Here is an 18,751-nt window from a genome sequence, read left to right as displayed (position 1 = left end):
AGACCCTGCTGGGCAGCCTTGATTTGGGAAGTTTTGAGTGAGCAGATCCATGTAAAGGTGCTCTGCTCACTCCCAAGCAGAGCACCAGGGGAGCAGAAGAGAACTGCATGACAATTTGTTCATCCAGGAAGACTGGAGAAGAAATAGCTTCAACAAGCTGCTGCTGCTCTGTGCCAGGGATAGCAGGGCCAAAGCCCTCAAGCAGTTACAATTTAAGTTATAAGTTATTTGATAAACTTGTAGGAAAAACTTGGAAATTTCTAAATAAGAACAGCTTTCCATTACCATGGCAATGCATAGTAGAGGAATATATGGTTTAGGTTTGCTGTGAAAACTGAGCTGACAGCACACCTGGATTGCACAACTTATCTGGGTGGAACTCCTGGACAGTCTCTGCAGCTTTATTCAGTGCATTTTCTGTGGTCACTTGCATTTCAATATATCTGCCTCTAGCTTTGTTGTCTTTGAAGTAATTCTCTCGTGTTTCCATCATTCCAGCATGTCTAGAAGTGACTTAGGCAGCACACACTGATGTTCTTTCAGCTGAGCTTGTGACAGACTTTACAACCTGTGCCTGCTGGTCACTGTCCTCATTGCCTCCCAGAGCTCTGCTGTGAATGTTTCCTCATTTGCTTCAGTTCAAACTCCAGAGGTTTGCCTCGACTGCACTATGTATTTCACTGTTGGGTTCCCTTTTTTTCCTTTTTTTTCCCCCCTTGTAAATTAATCCCCCAATAGATTAGTTAATATTCAAGAGCTGTCTGGTCCCTCTGTTCTGTCTGAAGCGGACATGGGGATAGTGTGATAGTGAGGCATGATCCTGTGCAGTTGCATGACAGGGAAGAAATTGATTTCATGAATGAATATCGGCTGTTGAGCAGAGTTGAAGATTTTCATACCTGAATATGCTAAAGTAACTTGGACCACTGAAAATTGGCATGAATTGAGCTTGACTTGCTCTGCAAACTAATGACCAGATTAGGAAAAGAGGAAGATACATTGAGTATGGATGGAAATTTGAATTTTCTAGGTCCATCTATGCCTGGGCACTTCATTCTGAAGTTCAAGAAGGTAGGAATAGCAGAGCGAACTCGTTTGTGCCTGGCAGGGTGCTACTCTCACTCTGCCACTTCCATTCCTGTAACTACTGCACCGTAAGATCTCTGTCTGGTTTTTGGTTTGTTGGTGTTGGGCACAGATGGGAAAAGGAAGTCGAGATCAGAAAGGACAGGAATTACCTGTGTGCACAACTTTGAAAGCCATTTTGAATAGGAAATCTTCTGTGTACTAAAGGATTGTCTGGAGGAGTACATTCCAAGAGTACACTGCATTATAAAACTAGTGCAGAATAATTTTTGTCTTGAGAGCATTACTGACAGCCTGAACTTTTAGAAGAGTAGTGGAAATCTTGCTCAGCTTACATATGACTTTACTAACATATTGAAATTTGGTCTGTATCTCTAATATCTTTGCAAATGACTATTTTATTTAATTAGCAAACACTTCATTAGACAAAGCATTGTGTAGCACCCCCTGTTTATTAAATCAGAAAGCATTCTCTATTTTAATTATAGCATGACATTTTCTATAATCAATGTGATGAAACACCATCTGCAGTTCTAATAATACTGCGTGCAGCGAAGGCTGATTGATATATGTGTTGACTGCAAGGTATCAACCTTCTTGCAGGTTTGCATTTGAAAAAAGCATAAGGAAGAGGAGGACTCTGACATGCTAATGCTACTGTTTGTGCTACAAAGCAGAATTTTAGCTAAACAAACCAAAACTTAGTAAATATTTTCAGTGGGAAAACAAGCATTAACAATCTTCAGGTTAACACTGTCAGCAATTTCAGAAGAGTACCCTGAGGCCTCCTTATTCCAGATACTATGGAAGGGATTTTCAGCATTGCCTGAATTATTTCCTTCACTTTTTAGACACTACTTGCTCTCTCAAGACTGTTTGATAAATTGCCTTAATACCCAATGGTTTCTATGCACAAAACTGCCTGAGTGCTGATCTCCTTTGGGCAATTAGCTTAGGCTAAGATTTGCAGTGCTCTGTGCAAATAACCAGCAATTAGCAGTCTGTGTACCTTCTTTATAAATCAGTTGTGGTTTTTTTGTCAAACTATTCAATATCAGTATTAGCAAATTCTAAACCCCTTTTGATCCAGGTTCTCCAAGTTGGTGTTGGCCTGTATCCATTGAAATTGGTTGATCCACCTAAGTTTCTCTCAGGAGTTACTGTGAAATAAGCCTTATTATCAACAAGTAATAAAAATCTAGCAAATATTTTAGTAAACTACTTTTGTTTGGTAAAAAAATGTACATTAACTGTACTGTGAATTTAGTAAGAGTCAAGTTTTTACACTCAAAGAAGTGCTGTTGATTCTGTTGCTCCTTGTCAGTGCTAGCAGCTGCAGAGATTATTCACGTTAATCTCAGTGAACATGATGACAATGTAGATTTAGGGGCTAAGCAGGTTTTAGTTTCATAATAAGCTTGGCTTGCCATGATGACTACTCGAGGCTAAAGAATAACTCCATGTGTATTCCTAGGTCAAAAATCATCTGTTAAAACCTCTGAGAATGGAATAGACTAGGTAGAAATGCAAATCTAGCCTGGCTAAGATGAAATATGCACAGAATAGTGCTGGCTCAGATTCACTAATCTTCTAAGTCCTGTGGCTTTAGTGAGCCTGTGATGCTTCTCTATATTTTCATAAATTCTTAACGTTCATCCAGGGCAGGATTCCTGCTTTTATACTTTATCAAGGGAGCGCCCCCTGAAGCTGTTGGATCTTTCCAAGTATAACACAGATGACTTCAGTTGACTGATTATGTCTCATATTTCTACTGGTCTGCAATCTCTTGTAAAATATCCCAGATTTTGAGACCTGCAGAAATGATGAAGCATTTCACATCCCCTTTGCTCCTTCACATGAAGGACACAGTTCCCTTCTCTTGACTTTCTCCTGAATTATGCAATAGCACCTGTGCCAACATCTTGAGGCACTCAGGGAGACTCTTAGAGTTAGTCCATGGGAGAAAAAGAATAAATGTGGTTAGCAGCCTGGAGCTTTATGTGTCATGCCCAGGTCTAAAGATGAAAATACCACCACTAAAAGAGGAAAATTTCCAACTAATAAAAGTTGGATCAATATTGATGTGAAAGTGAATAGAACACGGGACTAAAGTTCAGGAGACTTGAAAGTATGTGGTGTGTCCTTTCAACTCAGTTTGTATAATTCAAATAGCATAATGAGTTGCTTAATTTCAGTGACAAGTGAAACTAGAGTTTATACTCTTCAAATAAACCATCACCGTTCAGTGTCCTGCTGCCAGAAAGCTAAATCATTAAAGGCCATGTAGACCCTGGGCCAAATTCTTGCACTAGAACAATTCAGGGATTCATTTGCAGTGATGGGGATGTGTTTAAGGATGGAAGTTAGTCCATCTTCCCCCTAAACAATACAGGATTTTTCATTAGAATTTATAAGGGCCTGGATTTTTTTTTTTTTTTTTTTTTTTTTTTGGTTCATGTGAACGTAGCATGTATAACTATGAGTGCTACAAAGGAATTCTGTAGCGTTTGGGACATGGTAGCTTGTTTTCAATTCAAGAAATGGTGGTAAATTCAAGAAATGGAGGCAAGGAAATTATTGCAAAATTTATGGGGGTCAAGCTGCTTGTCAAGTAGGAAAAGTTTTGCATTGATTTCATTTTATGATAGTTTGCCTGTACTTTGACATTCCCTAGAACAAATTCTAATATGCCAGGCACAGTATATAGAGCTGCATTTCTTGCCAACTCATACCCTGATCTTAAACAAAACCCAGCAGTGCTGAACCTAAACCAGAAACAATAGTCTTAGTGAAGCTGTTTAGAAGAAATACTGCTTTCATTTTTAAAAATGCTTGCGATTATCATGGTGCTGCATTTATGTAATAGTGCTGTCACTAAGTGCTGCATTTATATTATTCATATATACATCCAAACTGTGATTTAAAATGTGTGGTTTAACCATTTCAGCAGAATGTATGTTCCATGTTCTTTGTCTATAGATAGGGCAGATGATGAAAATATTTACTTTTAAAAACATACAAAAGCATAAGAATTTGGATATTTTTTAGCTTTGCAATGATAAAATAAATTACTGTTGGCTCTGCAGCTAATACAATTCTGTAAGAGGATGTTGCTGACTAAGGTGAATTTATTCTGCTGTAACAATCCCAGAATTTTGTTTGAGTTTGTTTTCATTTAATAGTTTATTTAATGTTGCATTTTTTGTGAAAGCCAAATAAGTTGTAGAGAACCTGTTGAGCATCAAGTTGTCCTACAGAGGAGCTGTGTGTCCACTAGGCAGCCTCCTTCTCAGTCAGTCTTAGAAGAAAGGTCAAAATCAAAATGGAATAAATTCTTCCCAAAGATAATATAATAACTGCAATATAGAATAAAATATATAACTACATCTATATAACTATATATATATATATATATATATATATATATATATATAAATATATATATAAAAGAGCTGTCTAGCTCTTTAGTTTTTTATTGATAGTGTTTTTAATCTTCTTAATATGTTTCCCATTAATTCTGTTTAATGTAAGCTTTGGATGTTATAAAATAAATCAAATACCTGGGACAAAAACCCAATACACAGTTTCAGCAGAGTTGCCTCTATCAAATATAACACTGTCAAATTTTTTAACAAGATCTGTGTTCTGTAAAGTGCTATTAGGTGTTAATTATATTGCCAGCCACTATTGTTTTGGGAAGAACCCTGGATTTACTGTGATATTATTTTATTTGTTACAGATGTCAGGATGTTAGTACAGACCCTTGGTTGTCTGTCTTCATGTTTAATAAAACAGAATAAACTAATCAGTTATTCAGTGCTCTGGAGTTTCCAAACTTTTCAGTAATATGAGAACTATTATAACAAGGAAATTTTCAATCATTTGTTTATAAAACTGTTTTTGTGTGCATCATCCAGGGATGGTGACTTGATAACACATTTTTGCAGAGGCTTCCTCACGTTCTCCTTTGTTTAAGACAGAATGCTTTTTATTCTAGTGATGTCCTCAGATCAATGATGTGGCTCTTCAGGGCTGCAGTTTACACCCAGCTGAGAGCTTTTCACATGATACTACTGTTTGTTTCAAATTAAATGAGAATTTCTTTGAAGTAAGAACTCTACTTCTCTGAATGTCTTTGTGAAGTGTCAGAGATCCCTGAACCTGCTTGTGGTGAAGGCACCAAGATAATAAACAAAACAAATCCATCAGCTGTGTAAATGGATGAGGCTAAGGACTAGCAATTGTTTCCTTTGGTAGAATTTCTGACTCTAGGTAACAAAAATTTAAAAAAAAAAAAAGATATGTTCATGGCTCTTAGTTACCATTTGAGCTATCAATGAAAAGAATCATTGTCATGTGGTGTGACCATCAACTATCACATTATCCAGGCTGAAAAAATCCCGATTGGAATGGGACTTCCATATTAATGACTGTGATCACTTTTGAAGATTGTTATGCTGTGTTTACATGGGATTTTGATAAAATCTTTTACCTGCAAACCTCCATACATTTTGCAAGCATTCATTTGATTGATGCAGTTCAGGAGTTATCTCGGGAATCCAAGTTCAGACAGAGGTGTAATTACTGTCCAGTAAAGCCTGGCTTTTCAAGAGGTCTGACTCAGTTTTCTGGTCTGATTCATTGAGTAAATTTTCTTCTAACTTTAGAACAAAGGCTTTCATTTAAGTCTCTCACGGTATTTGCCATTCCAAATGTTGTTTCACAACTTGTGAAGGACTTGCAAGAAGAGCCTTAGGATTGTGTGTTTTATTTGTGGTCCTCCTAGGAATTTTAAGGGGAAGTTATTTTTTGAGTGACTTGGTTTTGGTAGGATTAATTAATGTGGCACAAAGTGCTGTAAACCCTGTTGGTAAATGACATGTAGGAGAGTAGATAAATGGGAAGGAGTAACATTCTGTACTCATTTGGATTTGGGCAGCACAGTGTCACCTGTGGGGTCAAAATGCATGGCTTGGGGCACTGCTGTTCAGTGTCTGAGTTATTTATGCCATTTCTCACAACATGGTTCAGTCATAACTAGGGACATCTCTTTAGCCAGACAAAAAAGATTTTTTTCTATAATACTCAGAACCATGGTCCAATGTCATTGGAGATTTCCAGTGGTGGGGCTCCTAAAAGAAAACATGCAAAGTAGCCTAAAGGAAGCTGCAGAAACGACCGTGTTCTGTAATTGGTAACCTGAAACCAAGTAACTGTCTGTGTAGTGCTGTTCCCTTTTATTCAAAATGAATAGTTGAAATATTTTCTCTTTAAAAGGAGCTGCTGTTAATTCCACAGTTCACAATCTGATTTGCCTTCCTAAACAGCAGCTCTAATAATACTGTCCTAAACTCCCATCAATCCCACCCCACTTCCCAGCCACAATCCTAAAATAGCTTGGTAAGCTCTTCAGATGAGGCTTCATTAATTTTACAGAACATACCAGAGGACATTCACTACTGCTGTATATCTTGAGTTCCTGTGGAGTCAATTAAAATAGAACTACATTGTTCTGAATAAGCAAAGCATTTTTTTAATAACATAACCTTTTTCTCCAGTCATGTTTACTTCCCACTTCATAAAATTCAGGGATCTGTAATGAATTTCTCAGACATTACTGAGGATCAGGGAAGTTCTTTTGCGTGTCCTTTAGGCTTAATTTAGAACTTTTCCTATGCTTTTTTACATTGTTATAATAAAATAGTTTAATTTAATTAAATATAAATCTCTTGCATGGGTTTAAAATAATCAGAGAGAATCAGCACTCAATCTATTCTTGCTACAAATAGTGGAAAATTTGGAACTTTTTTTTTTTTACTCAAGGCTGATTTAGTAATTATGTATTTCTTGGCAATTCTGTAGGTTTTTATACAAGTAAATGCAAATTGTTTTTCTTAGATATCCCAATTAATTTCAGATTTCTTTCTTTTTTTTTTTTCCCTAGAGGTGCATTAAATTACTTTTCTTAGAAAAAATGATAAATCAAGTGAGTGGAAAAAGGAAAATGTTGCAGCAATTCATCGTGCACTGTTTTAAATGTTTTGCAAGTGGACTTACTTAGCTTTAACTCTCCTTTGCTAACATTTAGTTCACAAGAAAATTCAGTATTCTGCAGCCCGGCACGAAGCACACAGAATATGGACTATCTTAAAATAGTCACAACTTTATCCTGCCAGTCACCAGAAATACAGACCACTACAGAAGATTTATTGGAATCACTTCTAAGGAGATGTGAATATGATGTCCAGCAATGTTTTTTTTTGTTTTTTTGCAAAACTTTAGAATGTGGCCAAAACATAGATGCATTGAAGGAAGTGAGCATGCTATAGGACATAAACTGGTATCTTTGAAGCTCATGAGGCAAATCAACAAAACTTGTGTCTCGTTTGTGTGTTGTAGTAAGGATGCTCTAATTAATTCTACATGCTGGTTCTCTCTACAGATGTATTGAATTCTCAGTGTGTTTTCTAACTGCTTATTTCTTTGTCGTTGCAGATACAGCAGTGGTGTATAAAACCAGGAATGGACATGTTGTTGAACTGAATGTAGAAACAAATACAACGACATTATTACTGGAAAACACAACTTTTGTAAGTACTGTACATGTTATCTGTTTCTTTCTCAGCAGAAGTCTGCTAACAAATTTTTCTTGTAACAGGAAGGAGTACAATATGTAAAAGTTAGAGGAGATATGTTCATAACCTAGACTATATTGCATATAAATGAAAAATATAATCCATTCCTCTGTCAGTGAATGATTTCTGAATGAAGTTATTTGTTGTTTTATTCAACCTCCATGTAAATAGCAAAGATGTTGGAGGATTTGCTGTTTGTTGTTCTTTGTTCAGACCATCTGAAGGATGGATCATGCTTGGCATGAGTGCTGGGGAATCTACCTGTGATGTCTGTTAAGAAAGCATATGTCATAAAAGGTGGGAATGCTACTTAAATGCTGACAGTTTTTCACTATTAGAAAAGGGGGAAATTGTTAAAGATTCAAAGGAATATTTTCCTTAAGGGATGTAAATATGCAAATTAAAATGTCAAGTTGATCTCTGGTTTAGTTGTTTCTCTGTGCTTTATTGGCAGACTAGATGATAGGGATTATTCCTCTTGACCAATAAAGGATATATACATGGATGGTTTCTGACTAGCAGTAATTGCTAAGAAGTTTTTTAATACTTTAGTCTGCATTTTCTTTTGCTTTGCTTGACAGTGTTATTCTCAGGGATAACAGTTACATTCCACCCTGTAATTCTCATTTATCAGGGTTTTGCAGCATAATTGTATGGCTTGTCAATCTTTCCTCATAAATACTCCATGCAGACCACTGGCTGTTATTGTTAATCCCTGTACTTTTAATTTAATAAAATCTTTAACACCTGCAGACTCAAAAGGATGATTCATTTTCATCAGTGCTCTTTGGCAAAGGCTGATTTTATTCCTGGTCTGTTCCTGGCCTTTGCTGATAGAGATTCCTCTTTTCAAAGCATAAAGCCTCAGGTGACCTTAACTTCTAACTCCTCAAACAAGAAAGAAGAAAGTAGAACTTCAGGAGAAAGAATTTGATGCTGATTTCCTAGGTCAGTGTAAAGATGGAGGAGGATGGAGGAGAGAATTATATTTTAATGGAGTGTGTGTGTGATCCTTTCTGTGAGCTTCACCTTTCCATATGCTGGTTTGTGCCTCAGGGCACCTCTTAGCCCAAGAAAGGCTGTCAGACACAATTAAAAGTGGGTGGAAGGGTGAATTTCTGTAAGGTACAAACCCTGAAGTATTAAGAAGCACTTTGAAGCACTTTCCCTGTTACCCATTTATTCAAATGTGTGTGAGCTCACTGGGCTGCTGAGCCTGATGTGGTGCCTTCAGTGCAAAACTGGAGCACGAGCAGCTGCTTGGGCATCCCTGGATGGAAAACGTGGCTTTAATGACAAGGCTTGATTGTCCTCACAGATGAACTCGTGCACTTTTGGCTGGAAATGTCTGACCTGTGCTGTGGAGTGTGATGCCAGCATGACACACCAGCCTTGCCAGCTGAGGATGGGTTGGGAAGGACAGGCTGCTTCACGCTGCCTCTTTTTGCAAAGCTGTTCTTTTCTGGGCTTCCTATGGAACTGATTTATCCTCAGTTCACTCAAACTGAGTGAGCTCTAGCCACTAGATATCTTAATTAGAAATGTGGGAAACTGATGCAAAATAGATAATATTCAAGCAATCACTTAGCAATTATGGGTGGGAAGAATAAAAACCTAAGTGTATTTTTTTTTCCTGCAGAGCTCCTCTCTTTACGTAGCCAAAAAGTTGAGAGTGTTATACTTAAAAAAGTCAATTGCAGCAATTAGTATTCATATGGAGAAAGTATAATAAAAAGCTGAAAACAGAGCAGAAGGCCCAACAAGTTTGTTGGTGCGTGTTTGGAAGAGAACAGTGGGAAATGTTGTGTGCTGTCTGTTGACACAGTGCCCAACAATTCTAACAGGATTACTGAGGAAGGATGAAATCAAAAGCTGTCCTGTTCTTCTGAGCTTGACTGTCCCCAGATTTGCACTGCTAAATGGAATCTTCTAAAGTTAGACACCTGGATCATTAATCAAACATTTTCCCTGCTCAGTGTCATATCTGCTTAATCATCGGTGCATAATTAGAATGGTAGTGGTATAATGACTCTGCAGAGATGTCTTGGATTAATAAAGAATACAGCAGAGATCCAGCATAGGCAGTGGCAATGCAAATTCCTTCATTCTTTGCTATCAAAGGGTTTTAGTCATGGAAGAGTCACCTTTTAATAGGAGGTATTAGTCTGATTTCAGTCTGCATTCGCTCTCCTGTTTGCCTTTGCTCAAGCAGCCACAGAAATGGCAGGGTTTTCTTAGTAATGTTGATAATTATCCATGGCAAATTGAACTGCTGTGATAAACCCCTTGTTCAGAGGCAAGGGGCAAGTAATGACTCTTTGCCACCCCTGATTGGGCTGTGCTTGGATTAGCACCTCAGAGATTTTCTTTTTCCCCTCATCGCTCAGCCTCTGAAGCAATCTTCCACTGGGCACACATTACTGGCTCTTCTTTTGCATCGTAGAGAATGCCACTTTCCTGCAAAGTACTCATCTTTTATCCTTCTTTGTGTTGCTCATTGTGTAGATGCCAGAAATCCCAAATGAGGATCTCTGAAGAAACCCTATGTTAACATATATAAAGACAACAAAATCCCCCAATTTTTAAAAGTACCAGTAATAATAGTCATGCACCTGGAAAGAAGAAAGGCTGGTGTGTTGTCATTCTGGGATGCCCACTTCTCTTACACATCTGTCCCAAGTTCCTGAATTAAAGTTCTTTTTTTCCAGTATAATCAGGTTTTATTTACAAGTAGAAGAAATTCTTGCACTTCATTTGTCCTTCTGGAAGGGAATCCTTTTCTGTTATCAATTAGTAAAACAGTCTGGCCTTTATATAATTAAACTATCTGCAAAATAACATTATGGGAAACAAATACAGTGCCGTAAGTGAAAAGGGTAGGTTACGAAGAATATTTGAATGTCTCTGGGTGTTACTGCTTAAGAATGTTTTCTAATGCACATTTTCCTCTGACTGTATCCATGTGGTGCCTCCTGTTTCAGCTGTCTAATAAACAGTTAATATCCTTAGCCAGCAGCATATAAATGTTCACAGCTGGAGGCTGGACAAGTCTCCTATTAAGAGGAGCCAGAAAAAGCCCTAGACATTAATCACTGTGTGGCATCCTGGTGTTTGAGATGCTGCCTCGATGCATGATTACAATATGTTCTCTATCATCTGCATGGGCTGCCTAGCACCGTGATCCTAAGTGACAAACCTACCAGATTGTCAGCATTTGTCAATATTTTATTGCACATTACACTTCCAAAACCGGTGGCATTATGCCACATTTAGCTAAGAAATGTCAGTGTTTAGCAAGCATTTTATTTAATGCTTTTGCCATCAGCTGTTCCATAAGGTCAGTAAGAGCAGGTTAGCAGTTCACACACAGCCCGGCCACAGGCTGGAGAGGAGAGCATGGAGGATCACATGGAGATTCTTTAGCTCAGGGAAAGTTGTCCATCTGGCCCCTTATTCCTGCTCAGCTTCCCAAGTCTTTTTTACAGTCCTTAAGCACAAAACAAAATGGAAAAAGCAAACACAGGATAGAAAATATGTGTAGGGAGCGTGTGTTCTGGTATGGAACTTGCCAGATGTGTTGAATTCTCTGAAAGAAACCTGCAGAAGTTTCCCCTTCATTTCTCCCTCTTAAAAAAACTGCAATTATTATGAAAGTGATAAGATTTTTGTTAGCCCTCAGTGTCTCTGCTCTTGTGGTACATGTATTCAGATACCTTGCATGGACCTTAACAAGCACTCAGGATCCTCTGTGAGAAATGAGTCTACTGGGACTCCTCCAGTCTCTTGAGTGTGGATGGTGGGATATATTTGAATCTGTTGATTTGTTTTCAGTACCAAGCAATACAAGTGGAATTGTTTTCAGTTTGTGAACTCTAGAATAGGTTCCTGTATTTACTGCAGCTTTCCCCCAGCTGAACACTTCAGCCTCTTGTAACACCCAGTAATTCCTGACTTGCCTGACTTCATTTCTGTGCCTTTCCACAACTCCTTTCAAGCTCAGAGGGAAACTGCACTGTGGTCCACAGCAAACCATTATTGCAGAGTTTCAAATCTGTTTCCAGAGGCTTGTCAGGAGCTTGTTGTGTTGTTGTGTTACTGTGGCCTATCTTTCACACAAAGATGGAGAGGGAAGGACCTTGGTGCCTGCTGTTGGTGTCAGAAGGGTGACAGGGCCAGGAGCAGTCTTGGATCAGGGATCACGGTCAGGCTGTGGCAGCCCAGCTGTGGAAGCCCTGTGGAGGCCTTGCAGCCAAAAGCAGAGAATGAGCGCTTCAGTCTGAGCAGAGATTTTGGCAGGGACTATTTTGTGGTGTTTTACAGAGCGTTGTTCATAAACAGCCCTACTTGTTCTCCTCCTTTTGGTACTTTTTTTGTTTCGTTTTGTGCCCCCCACCACCACACCCCCTTCCCCTTTACACAGGAAACTCAGTGCAGCATCATAATGCAATTACAGTTCCTTTGTTGATTCACATAGATTTAATTGCAAGAGTAGTTTACATGCTTGTATTTTAAGAACCTTGCATAAGAAATTAATGAAAGGGTGAATAATAGCAAATACATTAAATAACATTATATAACTACATAAATATTAATAGTGTTGCAGCACTGGACATTTTAATGACCCACACGTTGTAAATACGTGGTTATGAATATTGTAACGTTTTCTCCATTCTCCCATGCTCTTCTAAGTGTCCAATAACCCTCTCAACACAGCCTTTTCAATAGAGGGGTCTTTATGAGGAAGGGTTCATTGTTGCAGTGCACCACTGGGCATTGATGTGGGAAAGCCTGACAGATGGAAGGATTTGCAGTCACTGTGGCTTGGTGGTGGCCATTGGTTTTTATCCAAGTGAAGGAGGTTTCACCATAAAAATGTGAAGCTGTCAGGTTTGGCAACTCTTTGTGGGATTTCTCTAAATAATACTCCTGGTAAGATTGTTCCTTGATATAGTTAAGGGTTAATTATGTAAACGTTCCTGGGAAATGCGGCGGGGGTGGGGGGGGAGAATTCTCTGATTTACTGGTTAGATATTATTGTCTGTCAGGAAGGCCATGGTGCAGGGCTCATGGTTGGTTCATGTCTGTTTTTATGTCCTACAGTTCCAGGTGGGTTTGGGGAATTTGGTTCCTGTTTTTGAGAGCCACCCATCCATGGCGTAGTAGTCAGCTGAGATCATGTTTCAAGGCACAGTTGTCTTTTAAACTGGACAGGAAACCTGAGGGTTAACAGTTCCAAGAGCTGGCATTGCAGCATTTTTGGGTCTTGATTAAATGCTCTGGTGACACAAGAAGCACTGCATTAAGAAACGTAACCTTGGAAACCCGAAGTTTTCATTATTCTAATTATAGCACATTTTACTAATTACAGCCTGTCTTTCTCAGAGGTTCCCTGCTTTCAGTGCTACAAGCCTTGCTCCTCTGCTGGGCTCCACTCTCAGCTGCTCTCTCATGGTCCATCCTTCTCCTTTTGGTCACAGCAGTGGCAGTGCAGGAGAATCCCAATGCTCCCTGGATTGCTGATGCTTCCCCAAGGAACTGTGACATGCCAGATGTCTTCTCCTCTTGCAGCTCCTGTAATTCCATCCTACCTGACTCCTTTTATGCCATTTGGCCAATGCCTATCTGATAAGTTGAGCTGGATACCTGTGAATGCTGATGAACTCCCATCCACTGAGATTTCGCTACGCCATTAAGTTAAATTTCTGATACAGATGTAGGGGTGCAAGAGAGAGATGTGTAATTTCCTAGGCAGTAGTGTTGCCACCAAGCTCTAAAGTAACATTCCTGAGGGTCTTAAAATATTTCATTCTGGATGAATAATAATAAAAAAATAAAATAAAGCCTTAATATGTGTTAAGGGAGCACTAAACAAAAACTGGAGAAGGAGAATAACAGGAGTGTGGAAGATGGAAGTTTCTGGGGAAAATAGAAGCACAAGAAGCTGAAATAGCAGGAGGGGTAAAACTAAAGGAAAAAAAAACAAAAACAAACCAGACAAATAAGTAAACTCCACAACAGTGAGCATTTGTTTAAATCAGTTTTAACTGTGATATATTATTTCACTTAAAACCATCCAACTGAAACTATGGAAAAAGAATGCTGAAAGTATACATGTTACAAAAATAGTTTTACAACTCTGGGCTAGACTGTGTTACAGATAACTTAATCTGTTTGCTATATTCCATGTTTTTGAAAGATTCATAATAAGGCACTGATTTAAATGTCATAAGTAGTTAAAATCCACAAAACTAGTAAACCAAATGTTTTACAGTATGTGAAAGATGAAGAGAGTTGCCACTACATCAGTAGCTCAGAACTAGGGAGAAATAGAAAGAGCTGATCCTAGGGGCCCTTGCTGAGGATTCAGAGCCTAAACCAAGCCTAAAATTTCTCTTAAACACAATTTTTAAAGGTATTTCTGTTAACAGAAAAACACACATAACAGGAAAAGTCAAAATTAAAGAAACATTGGCAGTGGAAGACAAACTAGAGAATATATTGTTCACTGAAATTCTGTGTGCCATTTTAAGCACCCATAGAGAAAGGTGGAAAAAAGCCAATTCTTCTTTCCATGCAAAACTACATTTTAGCAATTCTCAAGAGGTGGATGAGAGAAGGGAGCTGGGAAGCTGAAGGACAAAAGCCTGTTCAAATTCTCTCTTTTTGCCGGGATTTAGCTTTTACTGTTGCAATCTGTGATGGCAGTGAGACCATTGGGGTCATCACATCATGCATCACTGTTCAGGAGAAGAACTAAAACTCTTACCATGTGAGGTATTCAAAGAAACCTAGAAATACAATGTTTCATATGGCTAGACCCGATTTTACAGTCAGTGGGGGTTTTGGTCGGGTGAGGAATGAAAGATCAGATATAGGATCATTTATGTATGAAAAAGTGAAATTATGTCAGTGCAGCAATGTAGGAAAAAATGGATGTCAGATGTGTGAATTAAGCAACAGTGCACAAGTGTTAAAAACCCCCACGTTTATTTTGTCTCAGAAATAGGCAAGAGTATGGAGTGTGACCAATTTAAGGATTACAGCGATTTCTCCAGTCCAAGTGTTTTCTGGTTGCATAGAGCTGATGGTTTTCATAGGGATTTCAGCTCCTGATGGGGCTGGGTAAAGGGATATAAGGAAATTCCTTTCCCTTTTCCTTGTGTTCTGCCTTGCCTCTGTTGGGTTTGGAATGGGATTAGGGTGTGCATGGAGTGCTCAGTGTTGGACTACCCCAGTCCCTAACTAGCTGATTCTGAGCAGTGATGCAGAGGGAAACCAGCCCTGCTTCTGTATCCCTGGACCCTGCCTAATTAGGCAGCTCTGTTTCTCCAATTTTAGAGATACTTGTTCAAAATTCCCTTTCTTAGAGCTCAAGCACGGCAAACTGATAGGGTTATAACCACACGGGCAGCATTTAGGTCTGTCTTCCTTAATGAAGGCTAAATAGCTCCTGACAAAGCAAGAAGCTGGAGAAATTGTGGATATGCAGACCCGTGGAACAACCATCCTCCAGATTTTGGATAACAAGACACCTGGGGGATTTTAATTCCCAGTGTGTTTTCGATGTGGTATTTCCCCAGCACTTCGTTTGAAACTCAAAAATGTGTTCTCCTGAAAAGAGAACAAACCCTTGGGGTCAGAGTACTCACAAGCTTCTTTTTAATGAATAAATAAAACTAATCCCTGTAGAGACTGGCCCAATAGATGATCTCCTAGAAGTTTGTGTGGCATACACCTCATCTCCTACAGCAGAGACTGAAACTTTCTTTTAAGCCCTTCACCAGCTGATCTAATCTCCTCAGCCATGGAACCAGGCAGCTGTTGGTTGATGAAATCCCTTAGGCATGGTTGTGGGAGGAAGAAAAAGCATTCTGTCTTTTGTTTTAGTGACGCACGTCCTGAGTTTACTTGCCAGTTAGGCAGGAGGAATGAGCCAGGTGATTGTTTTAATTTCCTGTTCTCAATGTATAGGGGCTTCTTTTGTGCATGTAAGTAGGCAGTTTCTGACAAGCCAAAATTGTGCTTGTCTTTACCAAAAAAAAAAAAAATCCTTCAAAACCAGAATTTTAAGGAAATTGTAATCACTCTAAGTCACTTAAATCTCCCTGCAATTCTACTAGAATTAAACCCCTATTTCATTAAAGCCTTGATTGTAAATCCAACTTAAATAAATGGGCTAGTTATGTTTTTATGATAATTTAAAGAAATCAGCATTGCTATCAGCTTTGGCAATGAGCACATGATTTCTGCAGGTCTAATTTTCAGTTTCTTGTTTCTGAGGTGAAACGTTAAAAAGTATGAAACAGCTTTGTACCTCTTTTTACCAAGAATTATGCCATTATACTAACAAAAATAAAACTATTTTGCCCAAACCCGTTACCATACAGTTTTTGGCATTGAATGCATACCATGTGTCTGGGGCAAAAAAAACGTGTCAGGTGAGTGCAGACTGACTAAACAAAGTCAGTGGGATTCAAAAGACTTTAAATCCCAAACCCACAGCTCTGTACTTGAATATGCAAGTAGCTCTTGCTGGTGTTGCATGGAGCTGCCAATATCTTGGAGCTGAGCTGCTCGGGTGCTTGCAGGAGGAGCCTCATTACCTTTGTGGTGGCATAATCAGGCACTGCAGATTCCTCCTAAACGTGTGAAATGGTAGGAGCTGCACTCCCTGGGAATGAATTTGGAAAGTTGCCTGGGTTATACAGTGCTGAGGTAGTGGGGCAATAATTAATAAACTGCTAGAAAGAAGACAAATTTCACATCTGAAAATATTTTCAGTGGAGTGCCAGGAAAAGGGAATGTTACTCATAGATTAACATAGTCTCTGCTTAAAGATGATTAACTCATGAAAACAAATTTAGGCACAGTAGAAATCTTTCTGGGTGCTTTATAGATACAGAAGGATGGTTTAAGGCGTGTTTTTTTTTTTATTTCCTTCTTTCTCAAGACTGCAAATTAATCTTCTGACTTTTGATTCTGTTATGCTGATGAATCCAACAGTTTATCTTCAAAAATATTTTTCCCTTTAATTCTTTTGGATAACTTGATTCTAACTATATTACCTAGGAACCTGAGTTTAATCTGTATATCAAAATATAGCATCTTTTCACTTTATTGGAAGGGTTTTTTCCCCAGATACAGTAATGTAATAGTTTGTGACTTCCTGCTTGTGTACCTTTAAACTCTTGTTCAGTTCATTAGTTTAGTGGTGGGATTAGGCTGAGCAGAACAAGATGCTTAAAAAATAAAATAGTGGATAGATCTTGTTCTGTATAGCAATTTTGTATTTGCTTTAATTGTATGGTTTTGTGGTTCTGGGATTTTTATTTTGCTGTCCTATTTTTTCCTATTCTTATCTGCATTTTTCATTTCTTCCTTTTCCTTTCATTCTGCAAATAGATGTCTTGAGATTAATTTAAAATTATCTTCTTCAGTGCCCTTTAAAGCACATTCTTATCTTTCTCATGCATTGGATTCATTAAATTATTTCTGACATCAACATTACTCCTTGATGAAATTGCAATCTTGAATTCAATTGGGTGTCATGTATTCTCGAGTGGATGTAAAGCATTATTAGTTTTATAATGCTACCTTATGTTTAACTTTGCTCTCTGCTGAGAATTTTCTTTGTTTTAAGAAAGAATTTTGCTTTGGTTCAAGTTGCTTTGCAAAATGTTTGCATATGTATTGTTAAAAGAAAAGCAGTAGAGACATAGTGCACACCAATTCTTTTTCTTGCATATTATCTTTAAGGCTAACCTAGTGATGAATCTCCCTTTTAATCATTCCAACCAAAGTGTCTTCCTTCATCCTCTGGGAATGAATTGGTTATAGGTGTTATCCTTGAACCTCTAGTGATGGTAAAAGACACTCATCAGCCTCTTAACTGGTATTTAGTGTTGAAGCAAGATTCTTCTGTTGCCATTGTACTGATACCAGCTAATTAGACTACGGATTATTTAGTGAGAAGTGAAGCTTTTGTGAAAAGTACATTGGTTTTCTAAACCAAATCTGTCTTTTGAATGGGAAGTTCTTAAATGAGCTGTAGGAAAATTTGGGAAATGTGCTCTTATTACTTTCCTATTGCAGTCTCACTTTTACTGTTACTTCATTGCAGGTAACCTTCAAAGCATCAAGATACTCTGTTTCACCAGACTTAAGATTTGTTCTTATGGCATATGATGTTAAACAGGTAAGCCAGCCCTTCCTGATCAAACAGCCTCTATATCAAAGCTCCAAAAACCTCATTGTTTTTATATTTCTTTGCAATTCCACATGATATGACTTGCGTACTTGATTTCTCTTTCCAAAACCTTCTGATTCAATGATGGGGAAGTTTGTATTTAGGTTTAGATGTGTGGAGGTATTGCCTGGTTCTCAGGAAAGCAAATTGCCATGGCTCCTCTGAAGTACCATACTGGTTTTGGCAGTAGTTTTCTAACCCTTAAACTTCTCTGTTCCTCCCTGTTTATGTGAAATCTTTATCTTTTGATATTCCTTCTTTTTTAAACACCTGCACTGGTCATTTTTGGACTATACAAAAAAGAAAAAAAAAAAGGTCTAGGCTGATTCATGTAATGGAATTTTTATTCTTGACTTCAGGAATCTGAAGTGTGATAGTCTGGAAGCCTGTGTAATGCAGTGTATTCTTTGGTTCTTGTAGTATTTAGAGATTTTGGAGGCTATTACATTGTCAAAAAGAGTTTTGATCAATAGTACCATGTAGAGTTTTCTAAAATAAATCTTGTAACACAGTAAGGAAAGAAAAAAAATAGTTTTATGATTTTCCTCTGTGTGTATTGGTGCTTGTATAAAAAGTGGTACTAAAATATGAACTGCTTTTCATGAAAGAATACTTCTGGGTTGATGAACTCAGTGGCTATTTGAACAAGTTTGGGCTGTTTTGTTTGTTCTAATGGTGTTGATATAAAGTGATTTGTTAACTTGGTATTATATCCAAATAGGGTTTTCATCTGCTAGTTCTGCTGGATTCCAGATCAAGCTTTCCTCATAATATGTATATATCA

At 38.1% G+C, this 18,751-nt stretch overlaps 1 protein-coding gene across 3 annotated transcripts in view; it reads left to right on the top strand.

Moving 5' to 3' along the window:
* The window catches only part of DPP10 (dipeptidyl peptidase like 10), a 189,845-nt gene that overhangs the window by 60,323 nt on the left and 110,771 nt on the right, over window positions 1-18,751 (top strand). For all 3 annotated transcript variants that reach the window (XM_062498736.1, XM_062498735.1, XM_062498734.1), the window contains 2 exons: window positions 7,582-7,676; window positions 17,842-17,916. In XM_062498736.1, coding sequence (XP_062354720.1) covers window positions 7,582-7,676; window positions 17,842-17,916 — 170 coding nt within the window. The remainder of the gene's footprint in view (window positions 1-7,581; window positions 7,677-17,841; window positions 17,917-18,751) is intronic.

Source organism: Cinclus cinclus, chromosome 9 (genome assembly GCF_963662255.1).
Source record: "Cinclus cinclus chromosome 9, bCinCin1.1, whole genome shotgun sequence".
In the NCBI taxonomy this organism is placed as follows: Eukaryota; Metazoa; Chordata; class Aves; order Passeriformes; family Cinclidae; genus Cinclus; species Cinclus cinclus.
The sequence above is the reverse complement of the archived record's forward strand: the minus strand, read 5'-3'. Positions and strand labels throughout refer to the sequence as shown.